This window comes from Lagenorhynchus albirostris, chromosome 8, assembly GCF_949774975.1.
Source record: "Lagenorhynchus albirostris chromosome 8, mLagAlb1.1, whole genome shotgun sequence".
NCBI classification, from domain to species: Eukaryota; Metazoa; Chordata; class Mammalia; order Artiodactyla; family Delphinidae; genus Lagenorhynchus; species Lagenorhynchus albirostris.
Window position 1 is genome coordinate 75,357,350 of NC_083102.1, and position 23,593 is coordinate 75,380,942.

The following is a 23,593-nucleotide window of genomic DNA, read 5'->3' on the forward strand; positions in this document are numbered from 1 at the left end:
AGAAATTATTTCCAAAGGTAAATAAGAACAGTGGAAAAATAATTCACTCCATATGCTAGCCTGGTTAAGTTCTTCCCTCATGGCTTCTATTTATCTCCACAAATAACCTAACTCCTCAGTGCCAACACCCTAGCATGGTCCAACTAGTTCACCCTCATGTGTCAATGTTTCTGGTAATAATGATTTCCAGAACTCAGACACTGAAATACAATTTTTCCTTTCTGTATGAAAATTAGGTTTTTAAAAGCAATATTATCATGTTATCATGGAAATCTGTTTTAATAGACAATAGATATAACTAGAATATCTAAATTTATAATGCTAAATTTTGATATTCTCAAAATTTCCCTTGAAATTAGTTTTCACTGACATAAAGCAAACTTATTATTCATAATAGTTCTTAGAAAACAATTATGAACATAGTATGCAAAATGAGTCAATTTATTCTACAATTTTTCTAGAATATTCAATTCTGTAGAAAAATGCAATCACCTTTATTGTTAATATTTACATTTCATCCTGTAAACAAAATTGGCAAAACCTCACCCCCAAAACTAAGAATTTTTATACATATTCTTAAAAATTTCAAGAATATGATCTTCATTGCTTCTGAAAGGTATTTATTTTTTTAAATCTAAAAACCAGAAAATGTAGAAGTTGAAGGGGAAGAGAAAAACACTGATAACAGATTTGAGTTTTCCTCTTCCCAAATATCTAAAACATCACAAATACCACTGTTTTCGGTGTAGCTTGTGAAACCCAAAAATTCTGACTTTTCTTCACTGGTTTGAAATAAGTCCAGTAGAGACTGTACTGATGAGCTACAAATTCTGTTTTCTTCTTGTGTAGTAAGAAATTCAGTTCTTTTCTTATCTAACTCCACATTTGGTTCCAGGTTTTCTTTTTTATTTCTTCTTAATAGTATTTTCACTTTCCGATGGATTTTACCAGAAGGTAAACTATCCATATTCTTGGTGTCACATGGGTTGGGTTCCTCAGTAGGGCTTTGGGATGGAGCCTTTGCCTGAATTGTTAGGTGCTTCTGTGAACTGTTTATTGCTAACAGATCAGAATCACGATGAAATACTGAACGAAGGTCCTTTTCCTTCATATCCTTTGCTGGAAAAAGTACAGTATCTGACTTTTGTTTTGGTTGAGATGCACTATTATCCGTACTGAAATGAGAAACTTGTACAGATGCCTGTTGCCTATGTGGACAGTGATCCACCCTTACTTCTAAGTCATTTTCATTTATGATTAATTTATGTTTAGGAACATTAAGAATGCATTCCTGTTTATTTTTATGTGGAGATAGAGATATAAAATTTAGAGATATAAAATTTTCTTTTATGTCATTTTCAGCTGGATTTAACATGGAACATTTATTAGATGTTTTATCATCATGTCCTCTTAATTCACTTGAAGGGTGTGGGATGTGTTCTGAAGTAGACATAAACTTTTGTTCAGGTTCCTGGGTTTCTTTATCCAGGAAACCGTGCTCCATCACCTGTACATTTTCCCTGGAGTTTTTCTGAGAAGTATGTTGTAATTCCATCTTTTCTTTACGTTCAAACTTTTTCAAAACATTTGCAGTAATAGGAGAAAGGGAACCAACACTGTATTTTATTCTTTAGAGGAAAAAGAAAAGAAAAAAAATTAAAATTGCTATCAAAAATTCCTGAGTATTTAAAAACTAAATTAGTAAAAATCTTTAAAAACTGTGTATAAAACTTATTTAACTTAGAAAACACTACAAAAATACAGAACTTTTACTATTTAGCCACATTTACTTTAGATGCCTTTATTTTTTTGGCCACGCCACGTGGCATGCAGGATCTTAGTTCCCCGACCAGGGGTCAAACCTATGCCCCCTGCGGTGGAAGTGGGGAGTCTTAACCAATGGACTGCCAGGGAAGTCCACTTTAGATGTTTTTAAAATAATAAAACTTTACAGATATAGCTAAAAACTCTAGTGTACCATTCCTCATCCACATTCTTCCACTTCCTCCCAGAGGTAAGCAGTTTCTTGACTTTGGTATTTAAAACTACTTTGATCATATAAATCAAAGAAAGATGATAGTAAAGGGATTTGGGTCTGTTCTTAATTTTTTCACTATCCTGAAAAATTTCTTAATTTCTGTGCTTTGATTTACATTAATGTTGACTTAGCATGTGGAGAATGAGTATTGGGAAACCTAAGGCAGAAATGGATATTTATTTATATTTAAAAATAAACAATCCAATATTATAGTAAGCCAGAAACCTTATATCATTATACTTCTAAAGATGACAAGTCAGTAATCCTTAAGTTTCACACACATTTTTGACTTAAAACTCTCTTCTTCATGGAGTCTCTTAATACCCTTGGGATGCTAGTTTGTATTAGACAATCCTAAATTACTTACAAAGAGAAAAAAACTTAACGGCTCACTAATTATGTTTTATGTTATACATGTCACAGATAATGAAGAGAAATATAGAATTCCACCTGCCCCTTCAAAACCAGAATGGTTACTTTTCTATTTATTTTGTTGATACTTTCACTTAAGACTCCTCTTGAACAAATGGAGGATATAAAATGTAAAAACACTAGGCCAACATCACTCTTCTTTAAAGTCCAGAGATGTTTAAGTGACTGGTCTATAGAGATAAAAATTGTGCAGATGATAAGATAATTAAGGAATAAACCAGTTTATATATAAGTACTAGTTCAGAATTTTGCTGCAGAATGAGTTTTTAGGGAATTCTAAATTCTTACAGTAGCCCATATAAGTTTTAATAGTTGGAAATATGCTTCCTCTCCAAATATTACATCAGTCATGAACAATCATTCTGAATGTTACAGAAATAAGAGGTTTAGGAACTGTTCTACCCAGATATAGCCAAAAAACTTTCTAGTTAATTTTCAGGAGTTGTAGCTTGGTATCATTTTATAGTCTTCTTTATGCCTTAAGATTGGTCTAAAAACAGATATAAGGACTAAACAACCTATTGAGTTATTACCAATTCTAGGGTATATTCATATGAAAGCATTTCTTTTTATTTTAGATTTATGGGAATAATCTTAATGAGGCTCATTTTGTCAATGTACAGTTACTGTATACTGAACATCACTGTATTCACACTTTATACAGCTCGGGCCAAATCTAGTCTGCCATCTATTTATTTTTTGTGGTTCACAAAATATTAACTATGTGGTTCTTTATAGAAAAAGTTTGCCAACTCCCCTTTTAGACTATGTTAAGAAGAGAGCCTTAAAAGTAATAATTAGGTAAGCGTTTTTGGTGGCGGTGGAGGAGGGAGAGAAAAGCAATCAGTTCTTAACCATATTTCTATGCTGAAAATATAATCCTTCTAAGAACAGAAAACATTGGATTTATTTTTAGTTTAATGGTTTAATATTCTTGTAAAATTTAAAACTTGGGTTGATAATTACCTTTTATTTTTAGGCATGTCCCTTTCATATTCCACAAAGTCAAAAACTAACTTAGATACAATGTCATCAACAAGTTGATAGTGATTACTCTGTGCAAAGTTTCTGTGTTGCTCACTTAGAAGATGCTAAAATAAAACAAAAAAGTACATAAATCATAATTGTATTTTAAAAGTAATAGATACTTTTTTCTAATATTCTTATGCCCCTAAAATTAAGTATCTAATAACTACTCCAAAGAAATATCCTTTATCAGAACTTAAAATAAGTAGAATAAAAGTAACTGCTGAGAAACCACTAAAAGTACTTTGGTTTTTAGTCTTCTGTTTTTCAATCAGGAAAGTCAAGTACTAATTAATTAGTAGTTTAAGGGAACTGAAAACCAATGAGCTACATCAGAAAATGAAGATAAAGCTGAAGAAAAACCGTAACATATAGCATTTAGTGTGCTAATATTTTTGAAAACACTTCTCTTTACTACTTTATCCTTATGCAATTACCACTAAGTAATAAGTAAGGTAGGGCTTATAAAATATTAAATACATGTTATGTAACATACAAGAATCTAAAACAAGAATCTAGAAGAGAGATTAAGTAAAAAAAGATGAAGTACAACTAATGCTGGGAAGAATAAAAAAAATTTTGAGAATGAGGGAATAAATGATCTCAATTACCCAGTGCTTATAACTGAGTACCGAGAAGCTTTTCTCAATCTTAAGGGTGGTTAAGAACAAAAGTCAACAAGTTCAGTGTATTGGGATAAAACTCAGAGGAAACAAAGTTCCTTCTGAATAGGTGGAATCTCCAGGCTAATTCTATCATTTGTCTATCAGCTGATCAGGGAATTGTAACTAGAAGCCTGTATCAAGGTGATCATGGAAGAACCTCATTTCTGTTTCCCTAGTTTCATATCATTTTAACTTTTTTTTTGGTTATCCATTTTATTATTTTTTTAACATCTTTATTAAAAACATCGGAACACTTCACGAATTTGCGTCTCATCCTTGCGCAGGGGCCATGCTAATCTTCTCTGTATCATTCCAATTTTAGTATATGTGCTGCCGAAGCAAGCACTAATTTTAACTTGCGATGATTTGATTTTAATTCCAAAAACGAAATTCTTCACTGGTCACAAAAAATACAGTATTCTGGAATATAAACGTATTCCTTCCTTGCTTGCAAAATTTACCATATACAAATTATGTATGCTCAGTAATGTTAAAACTAATGAGAAACGAAACATTAACTTTGTAAGTTCAGATTCTGTTTATTCATGTTCTTGGAAGGAAAAAGTACTAACTGAACTAAGAAAAACGACTTCCAACTTTTGTGTAGCTCCTCTCTACCTCCACCTAACTCTTTTTTTTCATCCTTTAAGTCTTGATTTAAATGTCACTTTCTCAGTTGAGCCTTCCTTGTCCCTCATTCTACATTCAGTACTCTATTTATTACCACTGCACTTCATACTTCACTTTTCATCCTACTTGCAAATACATGTTTCATATCTATTTCCTCTGTCAGACCGTAAGATGGTAAAAGGGTAGGGAATATATCTGCCTTGTTTGCTGCTTAATTTCCTGTGATCAAATTTGTTAAATGAATGCCTCGACACAGGTGGAACTGAATCACTGTCTAAGCATCAAATTAGGATCCACAAACTGATATTAAGGAAAACATCCATTTTAGATTAATTTATTGCAACAGCAAAGTAAAATTTCAGGACCAATCTACAATTTAAATTTTCAAAATGATTTTTGGGAAGGGCAAATATTTCTGAGAAAGTTCAGCTTATGATTAAAAATAATTTTAAACTAACTTTAAAATTAACTATTTTTCTACTTTATTATATAAACTGAACACAAAAAACTGACACAAACTTTCAGTTATAAAACAAACTTCCAATTTAGAAACTGAAGACAGAGGTAGTTTATGGATCAGATATTTTCAAATATTTTTTCTCAACTTTCCCACCATCTTCTACCAAAACCAAGCACCAAAACAGACTGTCCCAGTATTTTAAAAATTAACAATTCAAACAATAACAGCTAATATTTAATAAGCACAGTGCCAGGTACTGTCCAAAGTCTCATAGACAGGAAGCCAGGATTCAACCTTGGGCTAGCCTGGATCCAAAGCTCTTGCTCTTTTTATCAGTTTACAAATTGTAATTGTTCCCATTTTTTAAACTTTCTCGTCATCCCATATATATTTTCAACAATTTCTTTTTCTGCTATTTCAAAGAACTGTCTCCACTTTCTTCTCATCCTCCCATTAGTAAATCACTTGCCCATTTTTTAATTGTTAAGGCCTGAAGCATGCAGTGACCCATGACCCACCCTCTCTCCCTCCCAACATCCAATCCACTGCACATCCTCTTGGCCTCGCCTTTACAATCATATCCGCAAGCTGACTTCTACCACCATTGCTCAGTCCACCAACATCTGTTCTTTGATCCTGGCAATCAGTTTCATTTAGCACTTTTGCATTGCTTATTTCAACATTCACAAGTCTTGTTCCCTCAACTTCTCTCAGGTCTCTACTCAAATACCACCTCATCAGTTAGGTATTCCTTGTCTAGTCTAAATAAACAGCAACAACACCTTCATTCCTGCTTTATTTTCTCATAGCACTGATCTAATGTTCTCTCTATATACTTCACTATTCTCTTATCCTGTGGTTAGCTCTCTCTCCTCGCCTTCCACAGAATGTAATCTTCACAAGGGTTGTGAATTGGTCGCTTTTGTTCAATGCTGTTTACCCAGAGCAGTAATTGGTACACAGCAGGTGCTCAATAAATATTTGCTGAATGGATAAAAATGATTTTTCAATACACATTTCCCCACTTTGGGTTCTTAAAATTCAAGATAATTCTACCAAAAAGAAGTATCTACTACTTAATAATTACCAAGTTGTAAACCACAATCAAAAGAATAAACTAAAATTTAAACAGCAAATATTATTCATAGTTTTAGAAATATCAACCCTCTAAATACAAAATCACATTTACAGTATCGAGATCTTCGTATTTCTGCAAGCAACATTCACAATATCCCTTTTTTTTCTTCTCTTTTAACTGGAGTTGAACTGGGATTCCACCACATTTATCACCATCTGTTTGGATCCTGATAGAAATATATGGTAAAAGATTAACCGCTGAACGTAAGGAATAATTTTAAAAAATTTACTCCTCAGCTATCAAACAGCATCTGCCATAATTTGCAGAGATTTATATAAACAAATACTTTTAGCCATTTTTCTTTTTAAGAAATTGAGAAGCAAACTGAGAATGTAATGATTATTCTGGAGAATATCTCAGATCACTGAAAAGAAACAACACATTTGAATTATTTGCAAATATTTTTAAGCTCCTCCCCAGAGCCCCCATCTAAAGTGGCTAAATGTGACATACTTGAAAAAGAGATTCAGACTTTAAATCTAGCAAAGGGGCATTAAAAATATCCAGGGGAGAAAGCACAACAGTGATTAGACAGACAGACACACACAAACCAACAGACACACACACACACACAGACACACACACACACACACACACACACCAACACACACACACACCATGGTGTTAAATGAATTATTTTAAATATTTGTTTAAAAAGATAAAAAATTACTTGATGGTTAAACCAACCTTAGTTTAACCTGAGTTTCCTTTTGGGTGGTAGATGGCTTATCTACATCAAATGGACTGGAGGGCTTCTGAACAGAATAGTTTATAAAAGGCATATTGGTCAGCTGAAGATAAAATGGCCTATAAAGCCTAAAAGAATAAAAAGACAAATACATGAGAATCTTTATGATGAAAGAAAACATGTTTGAAGTCTTATATTTCAAAATCATGTAATTCACCTGGAATCTGAAATAAACAATAGGAATCAGTTAAAATTTACTATTTACTATTCTTAAGGGCACAGTTCAGTTGTATTAAGTATATTCAATGTTTTACAACTATTAACACCTGTCCATATCTAGAGCTCTTTTTATCTTTCAAAATTGAAACTTTGTACCCACATATAAAATAAGTAACTCCCCATTCTCTCTTCCCCACCAGCCCCTGACAACCACCATTCTACCTTGTTTCCATGAATTTGACTACTCTGGGTACCTCATTAGGTGGAATCATGTAGTATTTTCTTCTTATTTCATTAAGCATAATGTCCTCAAGGTTGATCCATGTTGTGGTGTCAAAATTTCATTCCTTTTTAAAGTTGAATAATATCCCATTGTATGTATATACCATATTATCCATTCATCTGTTGATGAACATCTGGGTTGCTTCTGCCTCTTGGCTATTGTGAATAGTGCTGCTATGAACATGCATGTACAAGTGCTTCTTCTAAACCCTGTTTTCAGTTCTTTTGGATATATACTCAGAAGTGGAGTTGCTGGATCATACAGCAAGCAGTTCAAAATTTTTGAGGACTCTCCATATGGTTTTCCATAGTGGTTACACCATTTTCTAATCCCACAAACTGTGCATAAGAGTTCCAATATCTCCACACCCTCACCAACACTTTTTTCTTTTTAAAATAGTACCCATCCTAATGGTTGTGAGGTAATAGATTTCTCATTGTGGTTTTGATTTGCATTTCTCTGATGATGAGTAAGGTTGAACATCTTTTCATATGCTTGTTTGCAATTTGGGTATGTTTGGAGCAGTGTCAAGTCCTTTGCCCATTTTTTAATTGGGTCATTTGATTTTCTGTTGTTGAGTTCTTCATATTACCATCTTATTAGATACATAACTTGCAACTATCTTCTCCCATTCTGTGGTTGCCTTCTGTGTTATGTCTTTTGTGCACAGAAATTTATAATTTTGATGTAATCCAATTTAGTTCTTTTATCTTTTTGCTTCTGCTTTTAGTGTCATATCCAAGAAATGACTGCCAATTCCAATGTCATATAGCTTCCCCCTATGTTTTTTTCCCCAAGAGTTGTATAGTTTTAGGTCTCTGACTCATTTTGAGTTAATTTTATATATTGTATAAAGTAAGGGTCCAACTTCATTCTTTTGCATGTGGCTATCTAGTTTTCCCAATACTGTTTATTATTATTACTTTTTTTTTTTTTTTTTGCGGTACGCGGGCCTCTCACTGTTGTGGACTCGCCCATTGCGGAGCACAGGCTCCAGACACGCAGGCTCAGTGGCCACGGCTCACGGGCCTAGCCGCTCTGCGGCATGTGGGATCTTCCCGGACTGGGGCACGAACCCATGTCCCCTGCATCGGCAGGTGGACTCTCAACCACTGTGCCACCAGGGAAGCCCCCAATACTGTTTATTAAAAAAGACTGTCCTTTCCCTACTGAATGTTCTTGGCATCCTTGTCAGCAATCATTTGATCATATATATGAAGATTTACTTCTGGGCTCTTTATTCTATTCCATTGGTCTATGTATCTGTCTTTATGTCAGTACCAAACTTTTGATTACTACAGCTTTGTAGTAAGTTTTGACATTGGTTAAGTGTAGACCTCCAACTTTGTTCTTCATTTTCAAAATTACTTTGGGTGTTCAGCGTCCCTTGAGATTCCATATGAATTTTAGGACAGATTTTTCTCTTTTTGCAACAGAAGTCATTGGGATTTTATAGGGATTGCTTTAAATCTGTAGATCACTTTGGGTAGTACTCACATCTTAAAATATAAAGTCTTCCAATCCATGAATATGGGCTGTCTTTCCACTTATTGATGCTTCTCTAGGCCTAGTTTTATTTTTTAAAATATTTATTTTTATGGCTGTGTCGGGTCTTAGTCGTGGCACGTGGGCTCTTTGTTGCGGCATGCAGGCTTTCTCTTCTCTAGTTGTGGTGCGTGGGCTCCAGGGCATGTAGGCTCTGTAGTTTGCAGCACACGGGCTCTATAGCTGAGGTGCGAGGGCTTAGCTGCCCGCAGCATGTGGGATCTTAGTTCTCCAACCAGGGACTGAACCTGTGTCCCCTGCATGGGAAGGAGGGTTCTTTACCACTGGGCCACCAGGGAAGTCCCTCCAGGCCTAATTTTAAATTGTACTTCTTTTTCTCACAGTAGCACATTTAAAAAAAAGAAGCGTTCAACACATCTTTGTCACCTCATTGAGCACCCAAGAGAATTAATCACACATGTCTAAATGAGTAACTAGAATGTGTAGGGAAAGAAATCTAATTCTCCCATGCCAAATTAGTCTACTTATATCTGTAGTCTTCATTAAGATTATTCTATAGAGCTTCAGAATGAGTTTGCGAAAACTACCAAATTAGATGTTATACTCAGATTTTGTATTTCCAAGTAGTAACTAATAATTTCTTTTTTACAAATGTAGATGCAGTCTTTAAGTAGTAGTTCTAAATCATATGGTATTACCTTTAGCTAGAGAATGGTTATTTGAAATACTGAAAAATGAGCTGGTCTCGTGATTGCTCTAAACTAGATTTTCAAGGAATTATTATCTAAAACCTACTGAAACTTAATTCAGTCCTTGAGCACGAAGTAATGCTACTTTTTGAAACTGTGCCACATGCATATTAATATCATATAAATCTAACGTAAAGGGACCTAACAGTATTAGCGGGAACAGTTTAATTAGATTTTCTCCTTTAATATTGTATTAAATCATACAGATTGAATTTAAGATACTTACTGGCTTATATCTTCCACCTTTACAAAAGGCTTTTTGAGTCTACCTGCTTGGGAATATACAAAACATGATATTAGATGCTTACAAATCCAGAATTTTTTTTTTTAAATAAAACTACTCTGGCTAAAATAATCCAACTATGTATCCATTATCCATTTCATTTCAATTTGAAGTTTTTAGCCTCAGGTAAGGTATCCTGCAATTATAAATCCATTTCCAAAATGACAGAAGCTCTGTCTATATTCTGTGATTCTTAAATGGAATGGATCTCCTAAAGGATCTATAAGCAGAATTCCGGAGGATTTTGAGCTAGAACAGGAAAAAAAATTTAACTTTTATGTTCACTACTCTCTAACTGAAATGTAACATGTCCTTCAATTTTGCATATAACCAAAAGAATCACAGTAGTATTAGCAGTGCTTGTAATTTTTATTTATTTATTTATTTTACTTATTTACTTTTGGCTGTGTTGGGTCTCCCTTGCTGTGCACAGGCTTTCTCTAGCTGCGGCAAGCAGGGGCTACTCTTTGTTGCCATGCGTGGGCTTCTCATTGCAGTGGCTTCTCTTGCTGCGGAGCATGGGCTCTTGGTGTGCGGGCTTCAGTAGTTGCAGCACGCGGGCTCAGTAGTTGTGGCTAACGGGCTCTAGAGCACAGGCTTAGTAGTTGTGGCGCACAGGCTTAGTAGTTGTGGCACACAGGCTTAGTTGCTCCGCGGCATGTGGGATCTTCCTAGACCAGGGCTCGAACCCCTGTCCCCTGCATTGGCAGGTGGATTCTAAACCACTGTGCCACCAAGGAGGCCCAGTGCTTGTAATTTTGATATCAGTTGAAACATATTTTCATATCATATTAGTTACTACAAATATCTCAAAGCATCATTTATACTCATCACTTCAAAACAAAATTACAGTAGCAATTATAATCACTGCTAGAACTTTTTAATGTGTAATAAAAACAAGTATATAACTATTTTATACTGAAAAATATTCTGATAACTGAATTTCAATATAATTGATTTTCTTAGTGATATAATGATAAGAAAAAATGTTTTAAAAAACATTATTCTAACAAAGGTCCGTAGAATTTACTAGACTGCCAACAGGGGTCAATGTTCTAAAGAAAAAAAAAAGGCTAAGAACCACTGAAAAAGTCATTTAAAGGGTTGGTTACATGATATGTCAGAAGATTTTTATATGTTTTATTCTATTTTCTAAAAGCAAAACAAACACACATAAGGAAATCAAAATACTTACTTCTTGCTTTCTGTGTGCCAATACTTACTCTTTTCCCCTAAAAAAAAATGTATATATATATATAAAAAAACATATACATGGTAAAAACACTGGGCTTGAAAGTACAGTGAAAACAGCTATTGCAATTGCTCAATATCCTCAAGACTAAAAAATCATATAGGAAAACAACTAAATAAAGGAAGGGTGATTATTGCAGTTTCATGGGGAAAAAAGAGAAAAAGCTGCTTTTCAAAATCAGCTCAACCAAAGAAATGAAAGGAAACAAAGATCATTCAGGAATTAAAGATTTTATCCAGTGGTATGGAACTTAGTAATACAAGCTCACTTTTACAATACCCCCAACAAACATTTTGCATTTTAGCTATGTCTTCACAGAAAGAAATCAACCAATAGAGAAAAGGCATGGTTAGTAAAATAATCTAAAAGTAGTCATGTAAGTTATTTTTATGCCCTCATTCAGCAAAACCTTTGTGATAAACTCATCAAAGGTGGAACAACTTTTACCTCATGAGTAAATCCTAAAGTAAAATGATATGCAACAATTTATTCAAATGACAGAAACATGCATATAGTACACAGGATTACCCCTAGGATATTCTGGCAGTAATATTTTCCACTTGGCAAAAAAATTTATAGATACATAAATAAAAACCAAGCTTACCATTTTCTTTAATTAGTTTAAAAATTAAGGAAAATAACATACCCCATCTCTTACAGAAGTACTTGATTTCTTGAGTAAATACAATTCTTTTTTCTTTTGTTCAATGTAGTATCTAATGTCTTTATTAAAAGAAAGAAGGGTTTAAGATTAGCATTTTTACCTTTGGAGTTAAATGCTGCTATTTTCTTAAAATTGTAGTAAATTTAGATGAAAGAATTACCCTTAGAGGTATCTCTTGCTATCAGAATTCTATCTAAAATTAGGAATGAAGAGACAGACACTTATAACAAATATTGTCAAAAGCAGTAATAAAATCCTTACCATCAATATGAAGAATTTTTACTCCCCATGATAAGGCGTTTGATAATATACTGTTTGAAGGAATAAAATCCTGTTAAAAAAAAAAGTTTGATAGTTTTTTCTAGGAAATTACTCTTTTAAATGAGCTAAATTAAAAATATTATCTGAAGCTTAATGTCACTGAGATGGTTATTCAGAACAGACCCTATACAGTTACAATAGCATTGAGGACATCAGTTTTTTTCTTCTGAAATTTCTAAAACCATTTCTGTTTAATATACCCCCATATTCTTTTTTTTTTTTTTTTTGCAGTACGTGGGCCTCTCACTGTTGCGGCCTCTCCCGTTGCAGAGCACAGGCTCCAGGTGCACAGGCTCAGCGGCCATGGCTCACGGGCCTAGCCGCTCCACGGCATGTGGGATCTTCCCGGACCAGGGCACAAACCCGTGTCCTCGGCATTGGCAGGTAGACTCCCAACCACTGCGCCACCAGGGAAGCCTTACTCCCATATTCTTGACAATTAATGTACCCTGTAGCCTTACAGTTAATAGTTTCAAGAAATTATTTCTTTTAAAGACACAAAAATGCCACAGGCTTCAGAAGTGGCCAGTAATATTTTAAAAGGCCACAAGATGGAGGCGTTTCTTCATGAAAAGCAGATTCTGTTCTTTATGAGATACATGCTGATATTTAGGCTTTTCCTATTAAAAATGAGGAAAAGATTTCAAGAACATCTCTATTTTACATTTCAGTTTTTAGTAATAGAATATACACTGTGAATTTTTAAAATTCCTACTTACATGGTCCTTGATAGCTTTTTCAACTAATAATTTTCCTCTGCTCAAACACACCTATAAAAAGACCAGAGAACAATAGTTGTAACATAGTGCCTCACTGGAAAAAATTTTTAAAAGATAAAATAGCTAAAGCAAGTAGATAAAATTTAAAGATGAATTTTAATATAAATATGAAATTTAAAATAAAGTTTATTTGTACAAGTCTTAATGACCATCAACATAATAAATGTACCGTAAAAAATGATTTCCTTAGGGTCTTTGTTTGTAGTAAGATCTATTAAAAAGTTTGTTTCTTTTTTTGGTAGAGCCTAAACTCAGCTTAAAAAAAAAAGGTCAGTTCTGTAGTAAATGTTATTCAACATGAAAAATAAAATAGGTTGATCTGAAATTCTATCTAATTAAATAGTAAGTTTACATTTTAATTTCCTATTTAACCAAAGATCTAAGGATATAAGTAAACCATATATACTGTTTTTACATAGCAGTTCATTTTTTAAACAAAACAGTAGGAAAAGCAGTTGAAATGCTAATAGCAGCAGTTAATTTGGAACTAGTCACTGGTGTACAACCGTGTTCCTCCAAAAAAGCATTAACTGAAAGAATGTATGAGGCTTCCTTGGTCTCTTCTTCTTTGACGTTTTTTCTTCTTTGTATTTGTCTCTTTTTTTTCAAGAGATATCTTTTATGTAACAATCATTTCTTTTACCTGTTCTTCCCCGCTCCCATTTTTCCGTTTTCCAAACGGCTGCAGTAGATAAGTTGGGGAGGATATTTTTTAAATTTATTTTTAAATTTTATTTATTTATTATTTATTTTTGGCTGCATTCAGTCTTTGTTGCGTTGCGCGGGCTTCTCACTATGGTGGCTTCTCTTTCTGCAGAGCACAGGCTCTAGGCGCGCGGGCTCTAGAGTGCAGGCTCAGCAGTTGTGGCACACAGGCTTAGTTGCTCCGTAGCATGTGGGATCTTCCTGGACCAGGGATTGAACCCGTGTCCCCTGCAATGGCAGGCGGATTCTTAACCACTGTACCACCAGGGAAGCCCCGGGGAGGATAATTTTAAATAATTAATTTCAATCTAAAAATGAGATAAACACTATTTTTCAACCTCTTGCCCTTTTCATACCCAATTAAATCAATTTAATTTATCCTTCACTGTATCTTACAACTTACTGGCAACTGAGTGGTAGGGATATGATGTTAGTAATTCTAGTACAGGGGCTGGCAAACTTTTTCTTTAAAGGGCCAGATAGTACATGTTTATATGGCTCTGCAGGCCATATAGTCTCTGTTGCAACTATCCCATTCTGCTTTTACAGCAGTAAAGCAACCAGTCAATATGTAAATGAATGGTATGTCTCTGTTCCAATAAAACTTTACTCATGGACAGTGAAATTTGAATTTCACATAATTGCCACTTGTCACAAAGTATTCTTTTGAATTCTTCCCCAACCACTTGAAAATGTAAAATCCATGCTTAGCTCGCAGGCTGTAAAAAACAGGCGGCAGGCTTGGGGCTTCCTTGGTGGCGCAGTGGTTGAGTCCGCCTGCTGATGCAGGGGACGTGGATTTGTGCTCCGGTCTGGGAGGATCCCACATGCCACGGAGTGGCTCGGCCCGTGAGCCATGGCCGCTGGGCCTGTGCTCCGCAGCGGGAGAGGCCACAACAGTGAGAGGCCCGCGTGCCGCAAAAAAAAAAAAAAAAAACAGGCGGCAGGATGGATTTGGCCCATGGGCCATAGTTTGCTTACCCCTGCTCTGAAACAAACAAAAGGTTTCTATTCCTTCTTTAAAAAATGATCTGCTGTCACTCTTTAGTTGTAAATTACTCTAAAAATAAAAGCCATCACTAAATGCAAGGGCATATTTTAGGAATCAGTGTGACTACACAAGCACTGTTAGGAGAAAAATCACCTTTCTATATACAACAGCAACCTTATTAACGACTGGAAAGCCACACTTAGTGTAGATATTATTCTACCTAAGTGAACTCTGCTATCAGCCCACTCTTGAAAATTATAAAATCCTATAGCCTTTCCCAGAGTCTCAAACCATATTTCAGAGACTTACTGTATCTGGAGACTTAAATGAACTTCCATCGTGGCTGGGATGAGGTGATGTGGTTTCTGCAGTATATGCAGATTCTGGACTTGGTACAGGAGAAATTCGTCCCAAGGTTTGTGCAAATTTAGCTTCCTTTTTATTTGAAATAAGATAACTGATATCTTTGCTGAGAAATTCTTCAACTCGCTAAAGGAAAACAAAGTATTTTTAAGTAAGTCATATAAACCATAAACTGTTTCATATTCTAGGCACAGTAGAAAATGCCAATTTGATGCATTTTAATATTCTAAATTTCTATACTGTATTATTCTGAACCTAGAGTTGAGAAAGTACAATGAGAATTCTAATAACACAACAACAGCATGTAGTTTATATATCGTAATTAGTTTAATCCACATGACAACCCATAATACTAATATTATCCTTATTTTGTGGAGAAGAAAACAGAAGTTAAATGACTTGCCTTGAGGGTTACACCAGTAGTAAGAGAATTTGAACACAGGTACTCTTTTTTTTTTTAACCTTAATTTTTTCTTAATTGAAGTATAGTTCATTTACAACGTTGTGTGAACATAGGTATTCTGTTTCATATCCATGCTCTAAAGCACTACTGTCCAACAGAACTCACTGTAATGATGGAAATGTTCTTTATCAGCATTGTCCAATATGGTAACAACTGCCACATGTGACTACTGAGTACGTGAAGTGTAATTAATGTGACTGAGCAACAATTTTAAACTGTTAATTTTAATTAACTTAAATTTCAATAGGCACATGTAGTGAATGGCTATAATACTGGATAGCACAATTCAAACTTATAAAGTTATAACATCTTTCCTTAAGACTTAAACTATTAAAAGGTAGGAAACCCTTACTTTTAAGAGTGTATGACTGAGACTTCCCTGGTGGCGCAGTGGTTAAGAATCTGCCTGCCAATGCAGAGGACACGGGTTCGATCCCTGTCCGGGAGGATCCCACATACTGCGGAGCAGCTGAGCCTGAGTGCCACAACTACCAACGCTGGGGGCCCTAGAGCCCGTGCGCCACAACTACTGAAGCCCGAGGGCTCTCAGGCCCCTGTACTGCAACTACTGAGCGTGCTGCAACTACTGAAGCCTGCATGCAGCAATGAAGACCCAACATAGCAACCCCCCCCCCGCCAAAAAAGTGTATGACTGTTTTGAAGAGAATTTCCCTAGTTTGAAAACCACTGCTTAAATGTCTGAATTTATAAACACATGTACCAAAGTCAATAAGTCAGTGTTGAAAATCACTGCCATCCAAAGGCAGGAAAATTAAACTAAGTAGAAAAAATACTATTAATCATTAACTATTTGCATAAATGAGAGACTCAAAGTATTTTAAGCGGCTGTATCTAATTTCTGTAGGGTCTCACAACATAAATGAAGATAATAAAAAATGAAGCAAAGTATGTAATTAATTTCATCTAAGCATTAAGCACAATTTGTTGCTAAGACCACCAGCTGCCTTGGTTAAATGCAAATCACTAGTTCCTTTTTTTCTGAGTAACATTTTCATCCACCAGTAAATAAAGTACATTTATATATTCTAAGGATGACGGACTCAAATGCCTACAAGGGCCAGCAAGAATACGAATGAACGATTACATGTCCAATACTCTTTTCATCTTCATAAATATGTGGCCCCAGCACTGACAGAGCTTCCAGTTTTTCAAGAGATCTGCCCAATCTCCCAACCATTAAAAAAAAAAAAATTGTGATAAAATACGTAACATAAAATTTACCATTTAAACCATTTTTGAGTGTACAATTCAGTGGCATTAAGTATATTCACAATGTTGTATAACCTTCCCCACTATCCATTTCCAGAAGTTTTTCATCATTCTAAGCTGAAACTGTACCCATTAAACAATAACTCCCCATTTTCCCCTCTTGCCAGCCCCCCTTTTCTTTTTTTTTTAAAGTAAATTTATTTATTTGTTTAGTTTTGGCTGCACTGGGTCTTTGTTGCTGTGCGTGGGCTTTCTCTAGTTGTGGCGAACGGGGACTACTCTTGGTTGCGGTACGCGGGCTTCTCATTGCGGTAGCTTTTCTTGTTGCAGAGCACGGGCTCTAGGTGCACGGACTTCAGTAGTTGTTGCACACAGGCTCAGTAGTTGTGGCTCGCAGGCTCTAGAGTGCAGGCTCAGTAGTTGTGGCGCACGGGCTTAGTTGCTCTGTGGCACATGAGATCTTCCCAGGCCAGGGCTTGAACCTGTGTCCCTTGCATTGGCAGATGGATTCTTAACCACTGCGCTACCAGGGGAGTCCCTTGCCAGCCCCTTTTGATGCTTACTTTCTGTTTCTATGGATTTGATAATTCTAGGTACTTCATATAAGTGGAATCCTGTATTTGTCCTTTTGTGTCTGGTTTATTTCATTTAGTACAATGTTTTCAAGGTTCACTCATGATGCAGCATGGATCAGAATTCCATTCCTTTTCAAGGTTGAGTAATATTCCACTGTATGTATAAACCACGTTTTGTTTATCCATTCACCTGCTGATTAACATCTGGGTTGTTTCCACCTTTTGGTTATTGTGAATAATGCTGCTATGACCATGGGTATACAAGTATCTCTTCCAGACCCTGCTTTCAGTTCTTTTGGGTATATACCCAGAAGTGGAATTGCTTGATCATATGGTAATTCCATTTTTAATTTTTTGAGGAAACTACATAATGTTTTCCATAGCAGTTGCACCATTTTACAATCTCACCAACCGTTCACGAGGGTTCCAGTTTCTCTACATCCTCACCAACACCTATGTTGATAGTGGCCATTCTAACAGATGTCAGATGGTACCTCAGTGTGTGTTTTTTTTTAATTGAAATATAGTTAATTTACAATGTTGTGTGTCTGGTGTACAGCAAAGTGACTCAGTTATACATATATATATTCTTTTTCATATTCTTTTCCATTATAGTTTATTACAAGATATGGAATATAGTGCCCTATGCTATACAGTAGGACCTTGTTTACCTATTTTGTATATAGTAGTTTCTGTCTGCTCATCTCTAACTCCTAATTTACATCCTCCCCCCACTCTCCCCTTTGGTGACCATAAGTTGGTTTTCTATGTCTGTCTCTATGTTTTTGATTTGTATTTCCCAGTGATTAGTGATGCTGCACATCTTTTCATGTGCTTATTGGCCATCTATACGTATATATCTTCTTTGGAGAAATGTCTATTCAAGTCCTTTGCTCATTTTTTAATCGGATTGTTTTTTGTTGAGTTGTAGTAGTTCTTTATATTCTAGATATTAATCCCTTATCAGATGTATGATTTGCAAATATTTCTTTTCTCATTATGTGGGTTGTCTTTTCACCCTCTCGATAGTGTCCTTTGATACACAAAATCTTCTCATTTTTACTAAGTCCAATTTATCTATTTTTTCATTTGCTGTCTGTGCTTTTGGTGTCATAGTCAAGGACTCAATGCCAAATCTAACGTCATGAAGATTCTCCCCAATACTTTCCTCTATGGGTTTTAGCTCTTATATTTTAGATCTTGATCCATTTTTAATTAATTGTAGCACATAATGTACAGTAAGGGTACAACTTCATTCTTTTGCATGTTGATATTCAGTTTTCCTAGCATCAGTTGTTAAAAAGATGATCCTTTCCCCACTGAATGGTCTTGGTGCCCCTGTTGAAAATCAGCTTACTATATGAGAGGATTTCTGGGTTCTCTCTTCTATTGCACTGGTCTACATGTTTGTCCTTATGCTAATATGACACATTTCCCTTGGTTTTCCATTTCCTGTACCTCAAATTATAAGTCTTTAATAATGAAAAATATCTTTTACAATCTGGTCCCAATGTAACACTGTTTCTTGCCATATCCCCCATCTAAATCCCAAGCTCAAGTCATATTCTTAATATTAGCAGTTGCTCAAACAAACCACACAGACCTATATTTTAAATATGTTCTTTCCTCTATTTAGTTTGTTCATTTTACCTGGTATATTCCTACTAGGCTTTCAAGACTCAGCTCAAATTTTATTCCTGCTATAAATCCAAAAGGCAGAGTTAATATTTCCACTTCTATATTCTAATGGCAATTTCTACATAACTTCTGTTAAAGCACTGACAATGCTATACTGTAATTTATTGATTTAGGTGTCTGATGTTCCCATAGACTGAGAATTCCTAGAGGAGTAGACTACATCTTATTTTTGCTTTCCCCAGCATCTAAAATAGTGCTAGCATATGGGAGACACTGGTGGAATAATTTATGAATGAATTTCCATATGCCCAAATCATAACCATTCTTCAAAGCTGAGTTCAACTTGTATCTGTACAATGGTCTCCAAGATTCCTTAGTTGGAAGCAATCTTTCCCTCTTATAACATTCTATATTACAATTAATTGTACCAATGCCATCTCTGCTTAGATTAGAAATTGAGGGTGGGATGGACATCAGATTCATTTTTGAATCTACCAAAGTACTTAATACTGTGTCCTGTACTGTTGAGTTAGTTTTATCATGGCCTTTAATTTATTAGCTACTGTGGAATCTAGGTCTTTAAAAGAGTAAACTCAAAACTTATTTTCTGATTTCAAGGTCACACTGAACATCCAAAACAAGTAATTCTGTCCTCAAGTTCATGAGGACAGAACTATGCCAAGGTATCTGACCCTACATCTCTTTTCTTCTCCAGCTGTCTTATTTTAGCCCAAACTGTTTAGATATGGGCTTAAGCATGGTTGGTTTTACAACAGCAACCTTTCTTGCCACTATTAGAGATATTCCCCCATTATGTCAGCACTTCACTGATGTGCTCTCAATGGCTGAATCTTCAGAAGTGTACTCTCCAAATAAAAGGTGTATTTAGATATTTTCATTCAGACTAGAGAAAGCAAATGCATAAAATGGACAGTTCAAAAAAAGATGACACTGTTAATAACCTGAGGCAAAATAAATTACAAATGGTTAAAGGATCTAAGTAATCCTAAAAATTAATAAGCACAGTCCTTTTGAAGAAGATCTATCAATATTTAACTACACGTTTCTTAAAGTTGAATCTTAAAACTTAAATTAGTGTATAGAAATCAAAGTTCCTTTATAGCTGCCATACGAGATTTTCGTAACAGTCTTTTTCAGTGATAGAAATAGTACTGTGCTAGAGACAGAAATCATGACATCATGAATTATTGGAAAGATAGTGTGGGGGGAGATCAGAATTTGATAAAAAATCTTAGGAGAAATTAAAAGAATAAAGTCAGTAAATCAAATTCAGTTGAAAATCCACAGCTTTGGGGAAAAATTTGGAAACTTATGACATTAATATGCTCCTCATTTCATTGACCTACTTCAAACCATTTTAGGATAAAAATTTGAAGTGTATAAAACCAACTTTCAGCTCTTTCTCAGCTATTATCTAACACATAAGTGAATTCAAAATTTGTTTCTTGCAAGTGCCTCAGGAACTGCTATGGGGATGAGAGAAGAGAGAAAAAGGGGGTAGGGCAGGCAGTCCCTGCACTAGCTTCTATACTGCTGTTTTAGCTACAGCAATTCCCTCTTTATTGGCTTTACACATTGGACTTCTGAACATGATTTTGTTTGAAGGGTTCCACTGCTAAAAGCACAAATCTAAAATTAATGATTTAGATTAGAAGGGTTAATAAGTTTTTCCATTATATTTAAGAAAGCTCTCAAACCATATCAGATAGCTACTTTGTAGCCACTGATTGCTAGAGGAACAGAATGGTGCAGTAGCATGAGTCCAGGTATTAGGCTGATTCTACCCTGGGTCAGTCACTTACTTCTCTGGACACTTAAGTACTTAATTTTTAAAATAAGGGATCTTTACTCAAAGATGGCAGGTTATAAAACATGAACTTTAGTAATGCAGTCATATGGTCATTATGGTACATGCTACTACTATGACAAATGTGTAACAATGTTTTATTTTAAGAAAATGAATAGCAAAAACGTAGAATAGCTTTTCAAAGACAGTTAAGTAAAATATCATATCAAAAAATGATTCCAAAAAACTTGTTACATGTTCTGCAAATTTCTATTCCAATAATGGCAGTATTTGTTCATATTATTCAAAAAATGTTAACCATGACAAAGTGCAGCAGAAATCTTTGAAACAGGAATAATCAGGAAATAAATGAATAAAATCTTAACCTTGCTAAAATTTACCCAGTACTACCCTTAATCCTAAGAAAGTCTTAGAATTTTACCCAAATTTTCTAATTTCCTAATCAGTTACTCAATGTATAAGGTAGAAAAGAAGCACGTTTTCCATATTTATAATCCAAAATCGTTCCCTTAATGACATTCATTCTGTTGAGACTGTATCAGTCAAGAGAAATTTTAACTCTTTGTGGTTTGAACAGGTTTTCCTTGTTCTGTAAATAACATCTTACTTTCATGTAGCTTCCCAATAATCATAATCAAGGAGTTTCTGCCATCTGGAGGACATCCCAACATTACCATGAGAAGGCAATCAGCAGTTCCTTCAGGACAAGGGAGTCTCATTTCTCACACTTGTGAACTTCACACCAGACTAATAATCACAGAAACCTGAAAGTTTTGTCAGCCTACAAAAGGTTAAAACAAATGACTGTTCATTAATGATAAACAGCTGTTAAAAATGTTAAGCTTGGTGCTTATAAAAGTTTTTTTCCAAAAGGAAAATGTTAAATGATTACAAATTAACAAGTTTTCCTTTTTTGTTACAGTGTATGGTTTTGACTTACCCCTCCCAGATCCTTAATGTCCTTTTGCAGTTTTTCAGATATGGTGACAGAAGGTAAGTCAATGTAAAATACTTTACCCCAGAGTGGCTCATATTTGGATTTTTCTTGTTTGTTATCAGTTTTCAGAGATTTCAAAGACGGTCGGTTTTTTTCATTTTTGACTTGGATTCCACCTATTGTTTAAAAAATTTAGAATTAGATCATGTTTTACGCAGACAGAAAATTTCTACTGTTTTAAAAATATTTGTTTATATGATAATATCACAGAGAAAAATCTTTATAATCCTACTAATTTAGGCAGTCATTAACATTTTAATATATTTCTTTGTGGTATCACTTAAGATAAAGGCAAAATACTCTATTTTAACAGATATTATATGTCGCAAAACGACTATTGTTCACAGTCAACAGTTGACTCTGCAAGAAATATTCATGTGTTTATCCGTGTTTTATGCATTAAGGCAGTGAACTATGTAAAACCAATTTGAAAGAGTTTTCCTAGTATGTAAACTGCATGGAGTATTTACTCAACAAATACTCATGGAGCGTCTGCCATTCTGTTGAACACTCACAACTGGTACTTAAAATGTTGAACATTTAATAATGCAAGAAACCTGTTACTCAGAATGACCTAGACCTCAAAGGTTCCTGACTGCTCAAGGTTGAGTTTCACATAGAGTCAGTGTGTATATTAAGAAGAACTCGGCGGTCCATTTGAAGAACCAAATCACCATTCATTTCATTCTTTCCTTTGAAAACATCAGATCCAAACAGCTGCTTAAAAATTAACTTTAAGAACTCAATCTGTTCATAAGTAGGAGACCATATATACACACTATACATATCAATATATACCCACACACACTATACATGTTAAAAAGAAAAACTTACAGGCTGGAATGCTTTACCAAATAGAAGTGATTGAAAATGAAAGTTTGCTCTTGTTTCTGTCTGTAATGTTGAAAACAGCAACGGTGTGTTTGAAATACAAACACTTTCCCTCAACTTCATGAGTAAGACCAAAAATCCACCCATAATCACCCAGTTTAATCAGGAAGCGAAAAGCCCCGAGGCTCAAGCGGCAGCCTCAAAGGGTCGCAGCATCTGTGGGAGCCCCGGCGGGTTCCCGGGTCCCGCATTGTCTTCTAATTTTATAACCGACAGCGCTACCGGGAATTTGCGGCCGAGGCTGGAGCGTGGAGAGCGCCAGGGGCCGGGATCCGTTCCCTTCCTGCGGCAAAACCCTGAAGCAAGCCTTCTTTCAGGCCAGAGCAGGATGCACGTGTCAGAAGAGAAAAGCAGAGACCCAGCGTGAGAACTCTGAAGAATCAATTATGGAACCATGAGGAAAGGAAAGGATTAAAGGGACTGCAGCCGGAGGAGGGGCTTCGTACCCTGGAAATGTCCTCTGCTGTGGGTCCTCATGGCTCTGGAGTTCATGGCAGCCGCCCGGCACCTACATGCTGGGTCCGGAGAGGGTGTCGCGCCGGGCGGCCGCGGAAACACGGCTCCTCAAGGCCCGTTGACCGGCCGGTAGCTTCTCCGCTTCCGCGGGCCACCACACCCACGCAGTAGAGATGCCGCGTCTGCCCGCCGAGTTTCCGGGGGCGGAATGCGGCCTCAGGGCGCGAAGGAGGAAGTGGCAAAGCACAAACGAGTGGGCTGCGGCGGTTGAAGATTTGAAAACGCGTCACGCGGCCGCGGCGCCGATACGCGCGCCCCGCCCC

General features: G+C 35.6%; 1 protein-coding gene and 1 non-coding gene across 6 annotated transcripts; both read right to left on the reverse strand.

Moving 5' to 3' along the window:
• Window positions 1–495: 495 nt before the first annotated feature.
• DBF4 (DBF4 zinc finger) lies at window positions 496–23,526 on the reverse strand. Of its 5 annotated transcripts, none has more exons than XM_060157167.1 (12): window positions 23,261–23,526; window positions 21,944–22,039; window positions 15,139–15,318; window positions 13,074–13,124; window positions 12,295–12,364; window positions 12,016–12,092; window positions 11,313–11,349; window positions 10,061–10,106; window positions 7,077–7,205; window positions 6,441–6,555; window positions 3,437–3,561; window positions 496–1,628 (listed from the first exon to the last, which is right to left on the reverse strand). In XM_060157167.1, exons 2-12 carry the CDS (start codon window positions 21,956–21,958, stop codon window positions 635–637), a joined length of 1,839 nt encoding a protein of 612 aa, XP_060013150.1. In that variant the 5' UTR covers window positions 21,959–22,039; window positions 23,261–23,526; the 3' UTR covers window positions 496–634. The 5 variants fall into 5 exon arrangements, with proteins under 5 accessions (XP_060013150.1, XP_060013149.1, XP_060013148.1 ...); XM_060157166.1 differs by having other exon boundaries at window positions 10,061–10,103; window positions 21,867–22,039; XM_060157165.1 differs by having other exon boundaries at window positions 21,867–22,039.
• Window positions 4,401–4,507, reverse strand: LOC132525001 (U6 spliceosomal RNA). The gene has a single exon (XR_009542136.1). It is a non-coding gene; the product is annotated as a U6 spliceosomal RNA (small nuclear RNA).
• Window positions 23,527–23,593: the final 67 nt, after the last annotated feature.